The sequence below is a fragment of the Lissotriton vulgaris genome, chromosome 11, assembly GCF_964263255.1.
Source record: "Lissotriton vulgaris chromosome 11, aLisVul1.2, whole genome shotgun sequence".
In the NCBI taxonomy this organism is placed as follows: domain Eukaryota; kingdom Metazoa; phylum Chordata; class Amphibia; order Caudata; family Salamandridae; genus Lissotriton; species Lissotriton vulgaris.
In genome coordinates, this window is record NC_141699.1 from 510,046,416 (window position 1) to 510,067,814 (window position 21,399).

A 21,399-nucleotide genomic window follows, 5' to 3' on the forward strand; every position below is an offset into this window, starting at 1 on the left:
CTAGGTTTATGAATGTATCGTAATAGGGTCCGTCCAGCACTCTTTTGCTTAACTTATTCTTTCTTAAATCTCATTCGTTGTTGTGCACTGCTACCTTTGGTGGTTTAGTCTAAAACCACTTCTTTCAATGTCTTGCGAAAAGTGAGACACCGGGGAGTCCCGATGCCTATGGTAACATCCTGCACACTTTCACATGAACCACTGGGTTCTCCTCTGGTGTATATGTATACCAAGAATAATGAAAATTCAAATTGTATTCATTTGTGTCAATATTCTTTGTTTATTCTTTCTTTTTCATTCACTTGAATCCTTATGTTTTCAAAACAATCTTTTATCTCATCTCCCATTTACCCCCTTCTGCCTCTTCTGCGGTGTATATTAGAGTTTCCGCTTTATTTGTCGTAATTTGAGCAATTTCTTCTAAATTCATCTTTGCGGTGCTTGGATGGAGGGTAGACTAGGTTTATGAATGTATCGTAATAGGGTCCGTCCAGCACTCTTTTGCTTAACTTATTCTTTCTTAAATCTCATTCGTTGTTGTGCACTGCTACCTTTGGTGGTTTAGTCTAAAACCACTTCTTTCAATGTCTTGCGAAAAGTGAGACACCGGGGAGTCCCGATGCCTATGGTAACATCCTGCACACTTTCACATGAACCACTGGGTTCTCCTCTGGTGTATATGTATACCAAGAATAATGAAAATTCAAATTGTATTCATTTGTGTCAATATTCTTTGTTTATTCTTTCTTTTTCATTCACTTGAATCCTTATGTTTTCAAAACAATCTTTTATCTCATCTCCCATTTACCCCCTTCTGCCTCTTCTGCGGTGTATATTAGAGTTTCCGCTTTATTTGTCGTAATTTGAGCAATTTCTTCTAAATTCATCTTTGCGGTGCTTGGATGGAGGGTAGACTAGGTTTATGAATGTATCGTAATAGGGTCCGTCCAGCACTCTTTTGCTTAACTTATTCTTTCTTAAATCTCATTCGTTGTTGTGCACTGCTACCTTTGGTGGTTTAGTCTAAAACCACTTCTTTCAATGTCTTGCGAAAAGTGAGACACCGGGGAGTCCCGATGCCTATGGTAACATCCTGCACACTTTCACATGAACCACTGGGTTCTCCTCTGGTGTATATGTATACCAAGAATAATGAAAATTCAAATTGTATTCATTTGTGTCAATATTCTTTGTTTATTCTTTCTTTTTCATTCACTTGAATCCTTATGTTTTCAAAACAATCTTTTATCTCATCTCCCATTTACCCCCTTCTGCCTCTTCTGCGGTGTATATTAGAGTTTCTGCTTTATTTGTCGTAATTTGAGCAATTTCTTCTAAATTCATCTTTGCGGTGCTTGGATGGAGGGTAGACTAGGTTTATGAATGTATCGTAATAGGGTCCGTCCAGCACTCTTTTGCTTAACTTATTCTTTCTTAAATCTCATTCGTTGTTGTGCACTGCTACCTTTGGTGGTTTAGTTTAAAACCACTTCTTTCAATGTCTTGCGAAAAGTGAGACACCGGGGAGTCCCGATGCCTATGGTAACATCCTGCACACTTTCACATGAACCACTGGGTTCTCCTCTGGTGTATATGTATACCAAGAATAATGAAAATTCAAATTGTATTCATTTGTGTCAATATTCTTTGTTTATTCTTTCTTTTTCATTCACTTGAATCCTTATGTTTTCAAAACAATCTTTTATCTCATCTCCCATTTACCCCCTTCTGCCTCTTCTGCGGTGTATATTAGAGTTTCCGCTTTATTTGTCGTAATTTGAGCAATTTCTTCTAAATTCATCTTTGCGGTGCTTGGATGGAGGGTAGACTAGGTTTATGAATGTATCGTAATAGGGTCCGTCCAGCACTCTTTTGCTTAACTTATTCTTTCTTAAATCTCATTCGTTGTTGTGCACTGCTACCTTTGGTGGTTTAGTCTAAAACCACTTCTTTCAATGTCTTGCGAAAAGTGAGACACCGGGGAGTCCCGATGCCTATGGTAACATCCTGCACACTTTCACATGAACCACTGGGTTCTCCTCTGGTGTATATGTATACCAAGAATAATGAAAATTCAAATTGTATTCATTTGTGTCAATATTCTTTGTTTATTCTTTCTTTTTCATTCACTTGAATCCTTATGTTTTCAAAACAATCTTTTATCTCATCTCCCATTTACCCCCTTCTGCCTCTTCTGCGGTGTATATTAGAGTTTCCGCTTTATTTGTCGTAATTTGAGCAATTTCTTCTAAATTCATCTTTGCGGTGCTTGGATGGAGGGTAGACTAGGTTTATGAATGTATCGTAATAGGGTTTATGATATACATATACACCAGAGGAGAACCCAGTGGTTCATGTGAAAGTGTGCAGGATGTTACCATAGGCATCGGGACTCCCCGGTGTCTCACTTTTCGCAAGACATTGAAAGAAGTGGTTTTAGACTAAACCACCAAAGGTAGCAGTGCACAACAACGAATGAGATTTAAGAAAGAATAAGTTAAGCAAAAGAGTGCTGGACGGACCCTATTACGATACATTCCTAATTCAGTGGGCCATAAGAGGTCACTCCAGGGGCTAGATGATGTCGTAATTGCAAGCACCTCCGTCTTATCAGGATTAATCTTTAAAAAAAATTGCCGTCATCCAATTGACGGTAAATTTTAAGATGTTTTGCAATTTTTGATCTGCTGTTGGAGTGTTACCAATTTGAATGATGATCTGAGTGTCATCAGCGTAGTTGTATATACTGCAGTCCTTCTGATTCAGTAATGAGATGAGGGGCTGCAGATATGCATTGAACATCAAGGGTGACAGGGCCGAGCCCTGTGGGACTCCACATGTGATCCTTGCTGCCTCTGACACCATGTCATCCAGTTGTACTCTCTGAACCCGTTCACCGAGGAACGAGGTCAGCCAGGCATGGGCCGTGCCCTGGATACCAAAGTCCCACATCCGCGACAGTAGTAGGTCATGATTGACCGTATCAAATGCCGCGGAGAGGTCAAGTAGTACCAGGGCACAAGGATCTTTTTTATCTGCTTTAAGTCGCAGGTCGTCTAGCACGGAAAGCATGACCAATTCCGTGCTATCATCATTGGGCAAGGTGTCAAAGAAGTACAAAACATGTTTACTTTCTATTGATTAAATCTGCATCTTTTATCTTAACCTTCCTATTTTGTGTCTTCAACTTCTTGACCTTTTCTAAAATACCAGCAAATGGACCTGTAGAATATCTAGCAGTGCATTGTTCAGTCTCCATTTTATTCGGAACAGTAAGCTCTTTATTTGTTAGTAATTTTTTATTCCTTTTTCTTCGGTTTTATGACTTCTTCATTTACCTAATCCATTTTTACATATGACTCAAATGAAGAAAAAACATTTTTCCTCGTTGCGCTTCCCCACGCCTCCCCTGAGGAGGTTAGCATTCAGATGCATTTCCAGGTTTACGATTTCTCATACATCTGGAAATGTGTCAGATTCCATGGGTGTTGCATGGGAACACCTACAGCAACACCCATAGAATGCCCCTTTAATGCAAAGTGTTGCATGCAAAGGGACAATATTTACAAGGACACAAAAAGACACACCAGCGACACAAGGAGCTTGTAAATAAGCCCAGAGGTTCCTTGGAAAGAGATGCAGGTCAGAAAAACACTAACGCCCTGCATTCTATAAATTCCTGCTAAAACATGACGTTGTAGTTCTTTGATTGTTCACTACCGATATACATTCCTCAAAGCAATTAAAACGCTACAGGGAATGTGTTAAATGCTTCTCTCTGGTTTATATTTGATAAAAATTCGAGCCCATGATGAAAAGTTGCCACTAAGAAAAGTCTGGAATTTTTGTTATTATATATGTGATATGAAACTGTTTATCTTACGTGTCTGTTTTAAATCTCTTTAGCTGCAACTAGTCTTTAAAAGGTTTTACTGACAAAGCTCCTGCATACAATTTCATTGTATGGTTGCATGGGGGATATATTGCATACTCATCAAAAACATACAGAAATATTTAAACATTTCTTTTTCAGAAAATCGAATTTTTCTGTAAATGAAGCAGGACAAATGAATGGGTCAGCTGGAGGTGGCGGAGGGAGTGGAGGTGGAGGAAGTGAAGATAATGAGATGCCAGCAGCTCATGAGATCGGCGAAGAACTGACATACACAGGAAGGTAAGGGAATATCCTAAACAACAATAAACCAACTGCAATTGTAGATGAGACCCATTTCAAATGATGCAAGAAGCCACATTATGCAACTGCATAGTACAACAAGAGATTTAGGACCTGATTTATATGTTGATGGAGAGAGAACTCCCCGCCAACATAGTGGATAGAGCCCGACCTTAAGTTTGGCTACAGCAGTGACTACTCCGTCACTACCATAGCCAAACGTCTCCAACGGTCCGATGGATTAAGGGCCGTCAGATAATTGGCTACATGCCCACCCGCTTAATTAGAATGGGTGGACATATAGCTGTTTTTTTTATTGTCCATCTCTCCAGGCAAATCCTCCCAGTGAGGGACAGTAAAAAAGAAATGTTGCTCCCTCACCATGGGAGATAACTCCCATGGCGAAGGGGGCATTATCTATTTTTTTTTCTTTTCATTGTCCTTTTGGGACATTAATATGATCATAAATGTCTATGTGTAACATGTTGCCTTTGATATGCGTGATTAGGTTAAAAGATTGTTTCAGGTTGCTCTGTACTGAACAACTAATTACTCACTGACCCACAAATCAATGAGGTCACACAAGGTGGCAGCAATTCCACCACACTTTGGGCGTAATCTCAGAGTTTTTCCAAGATTGTGGTGGAAGGTGCCTCCTGATGAAAAACAGGGCCATTGTCAAAATTTTTAAATATTGCTTACCTTTCCCCACCATAGTAGAAGAGGTGTTTCCTCTGTCACACTTTTCGATGACTTTGCCATTGTAAAGAGTCAAAATGAGTTATTTTGATTGCATGTGTACTTAGAGCGAGTGGTGCATCACTACGAAAGTGTTACCACAAGAATTAGATGTTCATGGTGCGTGTAGCAAAACTGTTTTAGAAAGGCAGCATGACACTCTGCAGGACTTGAAAGTGTGTTAGAATTATGGACCCTCTACCAGCTTCTCAAAATTATCCAAGATCCAGGTTTTAGGGGAAATTATTAATGGGCGAGATACATGTTTCCGGGAATGCATCTGGGAAGGTCATCCACAGTGGATTTCATTCTGGCGGCCAGGAGTTCTCCATTCTGGTAAATTCCACACAGAGGGAATAATATCCATTTGCAAATACTTATTTTTGCATATTTTTCTCTATGTTGAAAATATTTATCTCCATGGAGGAATGCCTTCCCCTACACTCCCACAAAATCTGGGGTGATCCATTCTCCTATTAGGCCCCCTCACCCTCCAGAGTAAAAATCCAACTCTTTTTAGTTTGGGAAGAGGACTGCAAGTAGCTTATGAATGATGATTAACATACTTGTTTGTGGGCATTCACAAACTTTGAAGGCTAGCCATATATTGGAGCACCCACTTTCCTAACTCTTGAGTGGAGGTTCTAGGTGAGGAGAACTCCACACTCATGGCAGGGATCTTCACACATGTAAATGGTCTTATGCCCACCAGGAATCCCTTTGTGAATTTCTGGAAAGTGTAAAAGATGTAAATTCAGTTGTCAACTTATGTTTGCAAATGAATTTACCTTTGTGAATGTGGCCCAAATTATCTTGTGTTAATCGTCTTTGAATGTGAAGCATATAGGTATTGGATGATATCTAAAATAAAGATCTATGTTCTTATAGATTATGAAATTTGATAACATATTGTGTTAAAAAATGTATCCTTTCTTTTTTACACAATACAACCTGTACAAAATGAAAACATATTTTGCTTGTCTTATAAAACAATCTGTAGTGGGACAACTCAAATGTAAAGGCAATCTGTGTTCATAATCCATAGAAAGCTAAATTTGGTCATGATGGTTTATATTTTTATGAACTTTTTTTCTTCCATACAACAAAACAAAGAATGTAGAGTACTTAAGTGTGAACAAGCCAATTAATTTCAAAACATTTATTTCCTGTCTAATTTAGGTTCTGTGGTGGCCTCTATTTAGATATCAAGAGGAAACTTCCCTGGATTCCAAGTGATTTTTATGAAGCATTTCATATCCAGTCTATTTCAGCAATTCTCTTTATTTATCTTGGATGCATTACAAATGCAATTACATTTGGAGGATTGCTCGGCGATGCAACAGATAACTACCAGGTATAAACCTCTTTGGCTTGCTTTGCTTTATTTACTTCAATTGATATATTTATGAACACTTGGTACAACTTTCATTTTAAAATGTGGTTAGGATTAAAGTCCATCATTTTAGCATTCTCTCTTGGCTAATTGTAAATATAAAGTAAGTAGTTTTTATCATCTATATCAAAATATATCACATCAAACTTAACACATGGTCTTGCCCATCCACTGATGTCCAACCCCATTTTTTTAAAGTCTCTCCTTGCCGTGTTCCCACCTTATCCAGTAGAGATCCTGACCCTCTCTAAGATTACATTTACTGTCCCTTCCAATATCACAACCTTTTGCTTGGGATTACCTCTGAGAACATTTTAGGTAAACTTTGTGCACCCCTATATTCCTTTGTCTTTTAAATACAAGTGTCAGTCTTAACTTTTGCAACTTTTCTCTTATAAATTTAGCATTCATAATTTCATTCTGCAAAATTCCTTTTGTGATAATTAGATGTCAAATTAACCTTGTATAGTAGTCATTTTCTGGCTCTGGATAACATGAATGTCACAACTCAAGCACTATTTCACACATGTTTCTACTGCAAATTCAATTGTTAACAACTGTTTTCTTCCTTTGGGAGTCAAAAGCCAACCTCGAGGCTGTTCATTTGTGGGGAGGCTGATCGAAAACTCAGGGCTATGATTTTGTGGGCAATCTGTGCCACTTCCAAAGACTGCAATTTTACGAGTTTAAAAATATCATTGTTTGAGTAGTTTGGGCCTTTTCTGGAGGTCCCCATTGGGGCCACTATGAACCTGTCTGAGCCTGGCATATTTATGTGAGCTGATGTCAAGTTTCAACAGTACATCACAAGAAAGTGCAAATTTATGTTTTATGTAAGACTGCCTTGCTGAGTCAAACATACTCCACAGCCTGACTTTGCACTGGAGCAATGAGGTACTATGGTATTTGCTATCTGAGGTGCTTGCCAGGAAGCTGCCATGCCTTTTACACAACTAGACCAGAGACCTTGGCATCTATCAGCTGTGCTGGTAGGTATGTGGCCTTTACCATGCATTGTTTACCACCAGAGCACATTTACCATGCAGGGAAATACCAGGCAAGCCCCTTGTGGGCACTTTACAATGCAGGAATTTACCCTGCAGGGAAGTTATTTATTTTTTAAATGACATTCTATAAACACACACGCAAACACACACACATATATATTTTACACAGTGGTAGATATAGTAAGGTCATAGTTTTTAAAGAAAGAGCCTAAGAGGATTTTGTTTGCTGATAATTTTGATGATTTTTCATGACTCTTCACTAAACTTTCCAAAAACAAAGGTCAACTACCCCAGCTCCTTCCCGAAGAGTTTTGGAGTGATTCATCAAGTGGGGCTGACAAAAAGAAGGGGACTCAAGATGTCTTTATCCCAATGCAATTTCCCATAGGAATTTCCAATTTTGGGAAAAGATAGAAAGAAATGGCTGGAAGGAATTACACAGGATTGGGCAGAAAGCTAGATCGTTACTCAAAAAGTGTGCTATTTTTGATTTTATGTAAATTGGTTCATCCATTTTCAAGAAAGTAGGTTAAAATCGAATGATATCTCAATGGTTGTTCTCACAGGAGTTCCGTGGTACTACTGTGGTACCACAATTCTAAACAAAATACAGCATTTTCATTGGCTCAGAGGGCTATTTTTTGTTGTCGGTCCCGCAGGACGGGGATGTGAAGGAAAATGTTGCAGCTGTAATTAAAGGACTCAGGGACTGACTCCCCAAGGCCTGATTTTTGTTTAAAAATAGCATATACAGGGGAAAGGTAGGGGTACTTTCACCCCGTGGCACATCTGGGAGGACCCAGAAAGACCATGCCAAAGACCAAAAATGACAAATAAAATTGTTTTTCATGCAATGAGTACATTGGTACTACAGCAGGATAAAGTATGGATGCTACCTAAAGACAAATGCAAGCTTCACAAATTGTAGCGTGCATGGTCTTTTGATACCAGGGATTGAGCTTTGGGGATCACAGGAGTACAGCAGTGCCCAAAAATATTTTTCAAAAAGAAAGATGTGGGGTAGGATTTGTGGGGTATTGGTTGCCTGTGGGGAATTGGCCACAGGGCCTGGTTGCAGACAAGACCGATCAGCCTATTCCATACGATGGCCGTTTCTGGCTGGAGATTGGCTGCCCATGAAGTGTTGGGTAGAGGCCCAGTAGCAAACTTCACAACATGTACAGCCAGTGTCATGTGCAGTTAGGGGTTGACAGTCCATGTGGTTGGATTCAGGGGTCAGAGGATATGTGTGGGGGAGGGTTGACTTCCCACAGAGGGTTCAGTACAGGGCCTACCTATCTATATATTAAACTAAGTATATTAGCCAATGAGATGCTGTTTCTCTGCACTGAATCAGCACAGCTCTTCGTGATACAGCCCAGATAGCATATCATCCATCCAATGCATGGAAGGGGTTAGGTACACACACTATATATATATATATTTGTTTTCCAGCTATTTTTAGGGATAGTCACAACAGGTAGCTGATCCCAACTTCTTTCAGGGACGGACACCAAAGGACAGAGTTAACCATCAGATCCAAGGGAGGGCTGAAAAATGTTAAGGACAACTTCACTATGTCATTCATCTACCTTCATGCAAGAAATGTACACAGGATGCACAGGTGGCCATCGCATGCCAGAGATGGTCAATATTTTCTAGCAATCACCAAAATGTGAGAACTAGCTTTACAAAATGGCAATTATGTCCAGCCTCTTTAGGAATTGTACACATTTACACACTCAGATACACACATTCATACACATACATGTTTGCATGCACATACCCTCGTGTGTGTACACACACACATACACACACACACATGCACATTCACAGACACTTGCTCACAAAGCGGAACCAATTCCATCATTACCCCCTCGGTTCCTTACTTACCCAACTTATGGGTCACTGGATTTTTAGAAGCCTGTAACCAATCTAATGATATGGAACTCTACCAGCTTGATCTGATAGGGGCTGGTCGTGGAGCAAGTGATAGTGGTAGACAGCCAAACTGATGCAGCAGCATAATGTGGCACCTCTTTGAACATGCTTGGGACTTGCAGCTCTCCTTTGCCTAGGGCTGTCACAGGCTCCATACTGTGGATTAAAGGGAAAACATAGAGAAAGGAGGATGCCAGTCACATTTTACAAGTAGTATGGAGTAGTTTGTAATAGGGTGACAGTAGAGGTAAAATCTTTCAGTGTGTCAAGACAGGCATGGATGGGTCATTGCCACACCCACTCAATAGATAATCCACAACTACCCCTTATTCCTCTCATCAAGCTACCTCAAACAAAAAGAGCTAAAGATATTTCATCGGGCAAGAGAGGAGAACGGCTGCATCTACATCGACCCACTTACTTTGCCTCTTAGTATTTACTTCTGCTCACTTTCACCTTATCTCATCCTAATTCCATCAGATGGCTGTGGCACTCGAAGCAGGAGATTTTTTAATCCCGGCTGGAATTATTAGATGCCTTGGTCACAATAATAAAATATAAAAAGGAACTTAGAAGAGAGTTGGTGAGATAAATACAAGATACCTACGGGATTGGGTGCCTTCCACTGTTTGAAACTGAGAAATCCCCTTTAAAGTTTGCCAGATTTTCATTTAGCTGTGACAGACATAAAGAAGTGCCCTTACAACATATTCCGGAGGCAATAAGTTGAGAGTCCCTGAACATTGTTGGGATAACATGTGCCAAATATGAGGCACAGTGTTGAAATAAATGTGTTGCAAGCCTGAAGAAGGAGGTGGGATCAATAGAAACCTCCGAAACTCGTCGCTGTCCTTTGCTCACATATGAAATAAACGTATTTGTACGCTATATGGTAACATATGTAAATATTGATATATGAATGTGTTGCTATAATCAATTTGTATCTTTGTGACTTGGTTTCTCTTATGTTTTCATTGTGTACATTGATGTGCTATATTTTTTAACGGTTTTTAATAATTTTATATGAATTAATCAAATAAATTATTTTTAACAGAAAATCCTTTTCATTGCTTATATTTTGAATTTCTGGTAACTGGCTACACTAACCCGCATTATGCTAAATGATATTGTTGAAATGTGGAGTATGAATGTGTATTGAAGTGTTATATGTACAAACTGTATGCTGAAAGAATATCCCAAAGAGAATCTTTTTTAGCTTAATTGTCTTTGCGGTGTCCTGTCCCTTTGGCTTGCTGGACCCCTCTCTTGTGTTTGAGGAAACATCTTTTGTGAACAATCTTTTAGTACATCATGTACTAAGGTCCTCATTTACTAGTGGCTTGCAATGTGACACCAACCAAAACAATTGGAGCATTTTCTATCTGCCACCTCTTTGCACTCCCACCCAAGGAAGAGGCTGGGGGATGTTATTTTGCCAATGGGAGAGCCAGTGCCAGCTCCTTCTGAGTATACTGTTGCTAGGGCACAATGCAAGTGCAAATGGGGCCTGTGTGGTGTCTTTAATTAGGGTTAACCCTCTGATACTTTGAACCATAGTGATCTTTAACAGAACATTTCCTGAAATGTAACTCACATAATGGAAGAAGTCTCCAAGTGAATAAGGATGTTGATTCTGTGATTTGGATGTTGATTCTGTGATTTTTTAAAATAGTTCACCAGTCTGTTTATCTATGTCATGGGGATCCAAAACTTGCATAACATGCATAATGATGTATTTGCATAGTTACGCAAAATGTTGCAAAATTATGTGAAATACATATTGGTTATTTTGCATTATATTTTAGTGTCAATTTTTACCACTAGGATGCTAAAAACAAACACAGTGAACAGCAGCCACGTAATATTGTTCAAGAGAGTTTGTGAGTATTGTATTTCTTGGTAAATTGTTACCACGAATGGTGAGAAATTACACAAGGTGGCATAATGGCATAATTTCAGGAATTTTTTTATAGCAAGCTTAATGTGAAATTCCCAACATTATGCAAATAACACCTGTTGAATGTAAATTTTGCCCAGGCCTATCTATCTTCACTGCTCACGGATGTGAAGACAGGTTCAACATGAAGAAATATCAAGGTGGGCCACGTTACATTTTGCAGCCCATCCCTCACTTGGAAGGCAAAGCCAGTGCATCTGCTCTTCCAGCTATACATTACCCAGTCCAGAAAATTTGCAGTTACCTCCTATGTTGTGGAAGCAATCTAAATGGACTGATAATACTAATAAAACACTGGGTGAAAAATGGATCTAACATGTTTCAACGAATAAGAACAAGAGCATTCTTCTTGAACGAGTAGCTCGTAAGCTACTGGAAGCTCTCTAGCTACCTGTAAGTGGCTCTCCTGTGTGCAGCCCAACCTATTAAATTAGAAACGTTTGCTTTATTGCGTTAACATACGTAAACCAAAATTAAAAGTGTATATTCAAGACGAAAATGTGTTTTTCTGATCTCATATGCTGATATCTGGAGAAAAAGTGCTGATTTTCCAAAATATATTTCAAGCTGAGATTTGAGTGATAAATGATGTGGCATTCGCTGAACTTTTACAAATGTTATTATCTTGGTTCCAGAGGCATTGGGCTATGGCTATTATATGTTACGCATGTACAGGCATTCCAGATTGACAAAGCCTTTTCTTACATTACTTCTTACAACCACACTAGATGGACTGGATCTCTGGTTGTGATCTTGTAAATGGTAGGAACTATTGTAATCTTGCCTGATATGGTCACTGTTACAACAGGAATGATATTACTAGGTCTCACTGAATGTCATTGAATGTAAGTAGCTCTTACAGAAAATGCGGGAGACCCCTGCACTAGAGTGATAGATGAACAGAGACCTTATGTTTACTTTGTTATATTCACAACACTATTTCAAATTAGTTATTGAGAAAAAACTAGCTTTGCACTTAGTAATATTACTGATGGCTATAGTATATTTTTTTCCTATTTTAAAGGGAGTGATGGAGAGTTTCCTTGGAACCGCCATGGCAGGCTCTGTATTCTGTTTGTTTGCTGGACAGCCTCTAATTATCTTAAGCAGCACAGGACCCATTCTAATATTCGAAAAATTACTATTTGACTTCAGCAAGTAAGTTCCTGCTCTTTATAGAGGTGTATTTCTAATGGAAATCTATAGTTATAAAAGCCTTATTACAATGCATTTCCTGCTAAATATTCTATTGTTGTTTTCCTTGTTTTTTAAATATTGTTTACCACATTGTTAGAATACACACACCCGTTTGTGGGCTAATACAAAACAGAATCCAATTATGAATTCTATCAGTTTGGCTATTACTTTGTGTATTATCAATATTAAAAGCACTGGTAACAACTAAGGGCATACCATGAACACCTACAGCCTCTGCTGTGCAGGGATCATTTTGCAAGGGACCCGAATTGCAAACAAACCAAAACTTTGAGCAGGATATATATATACATTGCGGAATCTGCCTGAAAATGTCCTCAAATTTGCCTCGCAGCGCTCCGGTCCTTCCCTGAAAGTTTGGGGGGATTTGTCAAGGGGGGGCCGAGAAAAAAGGGGGGTCCCAGAACGTGTTTTCCCCATGTTAATTTCCATAGGGCGGTCGACCTCACTTTTAGCCCGAACGGCTGAATGGATTTCCACGTAACTTGGCAAAATTGTAGGGACTGGTAGCCCGATGTGCCTTTGCTATGTCTCAAGATATGTGCTCCAGTGGATTTTGAGTAATTTTGGTTCAAAAAAATATATATATCTATAAGCGTGCCCCGGTACGCGCACCGGTGCGCTAACCAGCGCGCTACGCAAGTTCGCTCGCGGAAAGCTGATCGGCTCTCGGGTGTCTTTCAACATTCCAAACAGTCCGGAGCGGCCGCCATCTTGTGTCTCGGTAGGATCGAGACACAAGAGGTGGCAAAAACAAAGGGGGAAATGACCATAAGGGGGCAGAGTAGACCCCCCCCTGATCCCCTAGGTTTGATGTGGGGGCTATAAAAGGGCCCCGCGGGACAAAAAAAAAATATTTTTTTTCCGATTTGCGCGGGGGGAGCGCCCGGTACGCGCACCGGGGAGCGTACCATGGGGAAAAAAAGAATGACAGAGTTTTTAAAAAATGTAGCCTTTTTTTATAAATTGGAGGTAGTTCTAAAAAGAACTGGTTTTTTTCTTCTTTTTGTTGTTTTATATTTTTTTCATGTTTTTTTGAACATTTTGTACTTTTTTTGGCTTTTATGAAGTATTTTATATTTTTTTTGTTATTTTTAAGGGGGGGAACCAAAAAACAGGGAATTGTAAACGGCTCAACTAGAGCAAAAAAAAATCAGGAAAAAATTATTTTTTGGGGGGGGTAATTGTGGTTGTCACCAGCACGGTTGATGAGCTTTATGCTTTGCTCACCATAGGTGATGGTCTTACCACAAAATATACAAGAGATCTTGTATTCCCCAAACTGTGGTTGTATGTTTGGGACCATCTCCCTTGTCTCTGGTCCCGATGGAGTGGGTTGCTTTCGTTTGGAGGTGCTGGGTGAAGATTGGGGAGGGTTGCTGGCCAGTTCTCTCACCTCTGCCGCAGCATAGTTGTTGGGATGCCTGCGCTGCATGTGCCGAATCATGGTGTTATTGCCAAATGAGTATTTCTTATTAGGGTTCCCCCTTGAAAGTTCAATGCCACAGATTTGGCAAGTCACCTTTGACGCATTCACTTTATTCTTGCACTCTGGGATGGAAAAAAACCTCCCATACAATGTGCTGCTTTGGCCTATATGGGGTATTGTCTTCTGGTAGGAATGTCCTACTCCCCTCCTTCTCCTCTTCTTCATCTCCACCACTGTGGTGTTGTGGTGGTCCTCTTGGTGGTGGTGGTGCAGATGCTCCAGCTGCTGCTGCTACTGTAGCCATTTTAAAGTACAAAATATTAGTCGCAGATCTCCAAATAGGTCTTCCTCAGTCAAAGGACAAAGTCAGAATAAGGAAAAAAGGTGGGGGCTTTCATCATTTGGAGAAAAAAAAACTGTCCTGAACCAATGAAAAGTGTTATTTTCAGGTCACATGACCCGGGCTTTCATCATTTGGAAACCAAAACTGTTCTGCACCAATAAAAAGTGTTATTTTCAGGTCACATGACCTGACGCGCTTACGCTACGCGCCCCGGGGAAATAGAAACTAACATTTTCAAAAAAATGGAGATACCCATACCAGTTACAACAACCAATTCAGTAATTCCACCATCTATATACACATCCACTCATTCACCAACAGTTCTATATAGTCACTCATACATATACTCACTCATCATATGTAGTGATACATCTATACATCCTGTTATACACCGACAGTCATCCAAAAGTTACTCACATACATACTCACACATGCAAATAAACTATTGAACATCCATTTATTTGCATATACAACTATACACACACTACCCCCTTACTTCTAAGGAAACTTACACATACTTACTCTCTTAAAAAATCCCTTATAGAAACACATACTTATTTAAACAGGAACTCTTACAATCTCTTACTCTCAGATATGCCCACTTATATACATCAAAACTCACATACACTAGATTAAAATATATGTCGTTACTAATAAAGACAATAGTGAGACAGTCATTCACTCACTAACACACACATATACACACTCATCCACCCATACTGTCCTGCACATGTACTGTCTTCAAAACACATACAAACAGTGAGTCAGTCACCAACCTATGCTGCTACTTATACACAAAGTGAAACACTGATACATATATTTCAATATTTAAAAGTTACTCGCTAATATATGTATTCAATAAAATACACTTAATAAGGCAGTTAACCAATCATTTTTTTTTTAAAACATCCATTTACACACTTATTTAACCATTTATTCTTCCATCAACCTTTACAAATACATATTTGAAACATATTCATTTTTCAGAAAGACACACATTCACTGGCTGGTGTCATCAGTGATGTCACTCACGATGTCATGAGTGATGTAATATGTGACGTCATCAGCAGTGCATTGCAGGCGCGCTTGTTATAGTTAGTCCAACTAACTATAACGTTGGAATTTCAATGGTTTTATGTCAGTAAAATTTCCAGCTAACTATAACTGGTGTGAAACCTATGGTTTTTTCAGTGAATTTAATAGGTTTTTTAAATACTAATTTCTAACTATAACTGGTGTATATATATATATATATATATATATAGAGAGAGAGAGAGAGAGAGAGAGAGAGAGATAGAGAGAGAGAGAGATATATATATATATATATAGATATATATATATATGTATATATATATATATATATATATATATATATAGTGACCTAAACACTTGTATCCATCACCATATTTTGCAAAAGGTCCTGCCAATTTCTGTTACATCTTTTTTCTCTAAAATCTTGCTTTTTTCAGACATCATTTTACAAACTCAGAAGTTATACATTTTCATATGGCTTGTAAAGAAGGAACTTTCCTTATCACTTTTTAACCAGTACCCTACTGCCCTTTGCTCACCCTACATTAACCAAACAATTTGTTTAGGAAAACTTACAATAAAGTTTAAGATCTTTCTTCAGACATTTTGAGTGGTAGAACGAGAACTGCTAGTCAGTCTGATTTTTAACAGGCATTTTTTAAAATACTTTAGCAAAACTAGAAGATATCTGATCTGTTAACAGGTAGTCAAGGACAAGAATGATAGACTAAAACAATAAATAGGAGCCCATTCTAGTGAAAGGTTTTTTACAGTTATGATAAGGTTGAAATCCCACAAATGCCTTATTCTAGCTGCAGTAAGGTTCAATGAAAAACACTACAGGAGCGGCCTACATGGTTCCAAAGGCATATTTGGATTAGATACCTCTCTGAGCTACATTGCCAAGACTGGAGGTATCGAGAAAGAGGAACCCATTTCATATTAACTACTGGCAGTTGCAAGTAGGTAGTTATAGTTAGGAACTGGTTAACATAGGAAAATAGTTTTTTGACTTGCCTACATCTTTGGCTCTGTTTGACTAACCCTTATGAAATTTTCCTAAAACGTGTGCCGTGATTCTAGTTGTGCATGGAAAGTTTCAGGATGATCTTTCAAGTGGACACCGAGAAAAAGTGGGAATCGAAAAAAGTGTGTTTCCTATTTTAATTTCCATAAGGATTTTGAACAAGACTACAGCCCAAACTGCTGGACAGAATTACACCAAATTTGGCAGAAATGTAGCTTTTGGTTGGGAAAGCACGCTTTTTGTTATTTGGTGTAAATCCATTTGGTAGTTTTTTAGTTATTAACTGAAATTTAAATGTGAATATCTAGGGATGCGGATCCTTCGAGGATCTAACACACCCTGTACTCATATCTGATTGGCTGCCAACACTTCATCCAGAAAGTGTTGGCAGTCATCTTGGGAGTCAACTTTAGCTGAGTCACAAAAAACACATTAAAAAAATTAAAAAGTGGGCCGGGTATGATTGAACCGGTCCCTAACCCTGGTCCTGGGGTCCACCTGGTAACCTGCCAGGGCAAAAAACACAGCAAAAGTAAAAGGAAAAAAAAACAAGTGTGGTCTCCCTTACTTGTCCACACTGTACCCCCAGGTGGGCCAGGTCCCAGGTGCATGTGTGAATGAAAAAGAAAAAGAGAGACTATATATACATATCCCTATATTCAAGCATTCACTCAATTACTTTTCAATTGCTTGGCATATTTGTAGGTACTGTTTAAATACATGTAAACAGTTATATTCAAAGGCAAGGATTTCCTGTGAAAAGCGCAATATAGCAGTAACCTGAAGAAAACAAAATATGCAAGCACAGGCTTAATTCTGTTGCCTCTGCTGGGCTGTGCCTGTGAATAGCGTGTTCATTCTTCTATACGTGGCTTACTGTCGCTGTTAAAATTGCCTTCTGTGACTGAGTGAAGCATCCCCTCTCTATCTCACCAACCATTTCCTCAAGTCCAGTCTGCAACCACTCATTACATCTCAGGGATCCATTAGGAGAGACGTGAGGTTATTTCCTGACATGTTTTTGCGCCTAAAGAGGACATTCTGCTCCTTAATCAGTGACCCAACATCTCCTCTGGCAGGACTGAGTGATAAAGTGCGTTCCGCTTCTGTTGTTCTCAGCTAAAGGCGAGGCTAACGAGCAAGGACAGACACTATTCTCAATAAATTCCCATTGCTTGATTCATCAATGGTCAAGCGAAAATAATTATTCTGAAAGTGCTTGATGTAAATGCCTATGTCAGATTGAAACCCATTCTGCACCTTGCAGCCCATAATTCATTTAATGCCACTGGGTCATGAGAGAACTGTCTGCTTCGTTTTGCTACAACAGGTGCTACAGCAACAAAGTATACAGCCTGAGCCTCGCTGTTATATTCATGGAAAATGATGTTTCTCCTTTCTTTCTGTAAAGCTGAATTTGCGCCAACAAGGAATACTTCATAGCACAATATATTGATCCAACAAAGCACATGGTCCCTTTTTTTTGCCAGGGGTAATCACAGGTATCCCTTAAAAGCAAAAAGAACAATTTATGAATATATGTTATTTGAATCAAATTTTTTAATTTTTTAAATGTAGCATTAATAAAAATGAGAACCATGCACATTTCTTTGAATATCATCACTTTGACTGCCATTTCAATTGGGATTACAATTTCTGAGGTAAGGTAATACTGTTTCCTCCGTAAAATTACAGGGAAAATACTGCACTTTCATGGTTTTGAAGTTCCAATATTTTAGGAATCATTCAATATAAATCAGATTTTTCACCATTTTCTTATACCAAACCTGGGGTTTTAAATACGAGTTAAAATTCAATAGGAAACCCAGGCTGAAAATATTAATCAAAATAGTTCCATGCTCCTTGCGATAGAGGGCCCTACGCACTGTGGGCTGTGTCACATAAAGTGAACAATTGTAGGCCTAAGTTAAAACAGTCTCTGGCACAATTTTGGGCTTAGGTATGTCTTAAATAGTTGAAGAGCAGTAGTATTATTTTACCATCTATACAGTGGTAAATGGTTGCCAATCACAATAACTTTTAAAACATGTACTGTTTTGAGCTGGATATGTAGCAGCATCTGCTGACATATCTGAAGAAAACAACAGTAAATACAAAGCATCCTAGCCCTGCAATGACAGGGCACTTAACAACAAAATGCAACAACAACTGCAGTACAACATAGCAATGGCACATTGCAGTTAATCAGCACAAATACATAGCACCATAAAAAACATAATAGAGTTCATTGTACAGATGTAGTGTAGAATACCACCAGACATTTACCCAAGGAAGTAGCACTTTGTATTTAAGCAGTAGAAAGTACTCCAGGGCTGTGTTCCAATAAGTGCCCTGGTCGCACAACGGGCATTAGGGCCCACTTTGCGTGCCCCAGGGCACTTTGGTATTTCAGAAGGGGGCACAGATGCTTGTGCGTGGCCTTCAGTCACACCGATAGCACTGGCACACTTAAAGCGCCAGCACTACCTTCAGAGGGCGTTCTCTCATTTGCATAGGGCTGTGTCCTATGCAAATGAAGGAATTCCTTTGCCTCCATGCCATATTGCAGACATGGATGCAGAGGCAAAGAAGCGCTCAGGGGGCTCACTCACAGTGCGCCACCTGAAAGCAGCCCTCTGGAGGGAAGAAAGGGGGTACTATGTGCCCCCCAGATATCCCCTTGCAGGCGGGTGCAGTCAGTGACTGTACCCGTCAAGAGGATCTCTAGTCACCTTTAAAAGTGCAGGCAGGTTGCCGCCTACACTGTGAAAACACGGAGCAGTGCATACATTGTAATAGGGCGCATTGTCATTGTTTGCACTGGGCGCAAATTTTTCAAAGGTTACAGATAGTAATAAAAATTTTAAAAAGTCAAAATTTACTAGAAAAACCAAATGTTACAGGGATGTTTAAGTTATAAAATAACAGTAAAGAAATTAAGAATTTCACACTGAAAAACAAAGGTTATAGGGACTTTATAGTTAGAAAATAAAATTAAAAAAATAGAAATTCACTGAAAAAAACAAAAGTTATAGCGACGTTATAGTTAGGAAAAAAAAATTAATCTTAGAAATTCACTCAAAAAAACAAAGGTTGCAGGGACGTTATAGTTAAGAAACCCCCAATTTCTCAAGCTTGTGGTGCTGTTACCATGCAACACCTTTTCTGTGAACATAAGGGAAACTTACAGTGTGTTGCCCTACAGCACCTGCACTATGATTCAAGAGAGGTTTGTAATACTACTGTCATGCAGCAACAGTTTTGTATATGTGAGGGAAGCTTGCAATGCTGCTGTCCAATAGCATCTGTTTTATGAAGAAAGTCTGCAGTGTTGCTGCTCTGCAGCATCAAATCTTTTTCGCAGTTAAGATATCACTGCTCCTACCCAGATACATCTGTTCTGTGCAAGGGAAACAAGCTTGCAGCTGTATCACCACGTAGCACATGTGCTGTGCATACAAAACATTCTTTCATTGTTGCTACTGTAAAACACTTGTTTTTATGTGTGAGGGATGCTTGCAGTGAATCGGCTAAGCAGCATATGCTCTATGATAGTGATAGAATATTGCAGTTCTGCTTTCATGCTGTACCTGTTCTTTGCATATGAATGAAGTATGAAATGCTGGGGGGCGTGGCCACGGCGGCGAACGAAATGGCCCCCTCGCCGTGAAGCTCCTCCAGGCGGGCTCCCAGCGGCAGCGGACGGGATGTGATCTGCTACTCATTCCTCCCCCAGCTACACCGGGCCGTCTCCTGATGTCCACCGACCACCTCGGCAAAGTTTCCAGGCCGCGGGAGCAACCTAGAGCGGAGTACTCGGCGGAGGGGATTCGAGGCCTTCGGACCTCGGCGCCATCTTCCCTTCTGCGCTGGTGCGCCGGGTGAGTGCGGCTCGGCCCTTGGCGGCTGTGCTTCCTTTCCCCGCTGCTTCCCTCGCTGGGCTCACGTAGGCATCGCCCTGACTGCGCGGCTTCCGTTTTTCTGGGGCGCTTGGCTCCCGGTGTGCGGCAGCGGCCTTTGGCCCGGGAGAACGCCGGGACCGGGACCTGGATTTTGGGCACGTGCGGGCGCACGGGTTGGTGGCTGTGGGGCTTGGCCGGGGGCGGTGGGGGTGGGGCGCGTGGCTGCTGGGGACTCGGTGGCGATCTCCGGCGACACACAGCGGCCCCGCCGCCTGCTAGCCGGCTCAGAGCCTGTGCCTCTCCACTTTCTTCCGGCGCTGACGCCGTGAGAGGGTTGCTCCCAGCCAGACAACTCCGGGTGTGGCGCGGAGCCCATAACACTGAAGGGCCCATTTCAGGATCACTGTGCTGGCTGTTCCCGACCGCTATTTTCAAAACCTCGCTCATACTGACTGGGTCCTGCCTTCAGCATTCACTCACCGCCGGGTCTGCCCACACTCTGGTGGCTTCGGTGGTGAGGCTGCCATCTGGCTCACTGATTCCTGCCCTCTGTCTTCGCTATAGTTGCTGCGACTGCGGAATTTCCACGAGACCTTGGAGATGGGGAAAAGGGATCCTTCCCAAAGGAAGCTCAGCTTCGACAAAACACCCCTCCTCACCTCTGACCCCCGCCTGGTGCGGCCTCTGGTGCTCACGGATTACCGGACGGTGGTGACACAGCTTCCATGATGGCCGCCATGATAGGGGAAATGCGCGCTGGCTTCAAGGCGCTTGATACTCGCTTTGACAGCCTGGAGAAGAAGCTGTCGGACATTGATTCCATGGTGCAGGCCCATGACCGCCGCCTCGACTTAGCTGAGTCCAGAATATCGGATGTGGAGGACGGGTCCTCTAAAACTCTGAAACGGCTGGAACGTGTCGAGAAATTCTTAAAGATGTGGCCATTAAGAATGAGGACTTGGAAGCGCGTAGCCGGAGGAATAATATTTGTATCCTTGGTGTGGCGGAGACAACTGCCACTGGCAGGTTTGATACTTTTGTGGAACGCCTCCTCATTGAACTGTTCGGAAAAGACACATTCACGGCTGGCTTTGTAGTGGAGCGGGCGCATAGATCGCTAGGGCCCAGGCCACGCACGGGGCAACTGCCCCGTCCCATTATTGCCAGGATTATGAACTTTCGAGACCGTGACGCCGCGCTCCGAGCTGCACGTGAAATGGGAGAGGTGCAGTGGCAGGGGT

At 40.8% G+C, this 21,399-nt stretch overlaps 1 protein-coding gene across 4 annotated transcripts in view; it reads left to right on the plus strand.

Moving 5' to 3' along the window:
* Window positions 1-21,399, plus strand: part of SLC4A5 (solute carrier family 4 member 5) — a 611,906-nt gene that overhangs the window by 309,814 nt on the left and 280,693 nt on the right. For all 4 annotated transcript variants that reach the window (XM_086943571.1, XM_086943570.1, XM_086943572.1 and 1 more), the window contains exons 10-12: window positions 4,034-4,174; window positions 6,092-6,266; window positions 12,235-12,368. In XM_086943571.1, coding sequence (XP_086799697.1) covers window positions 4,034-4,174; window positions 6,092-6,266; window positions 12,235-12,368 — 450 coding nt within the window. The remainder of the gene's footprint in view (window positions 1-4,033; window positions 4,175-6,091; window positions 6,267-12,234; window positions 12,369-21,399) is intronic.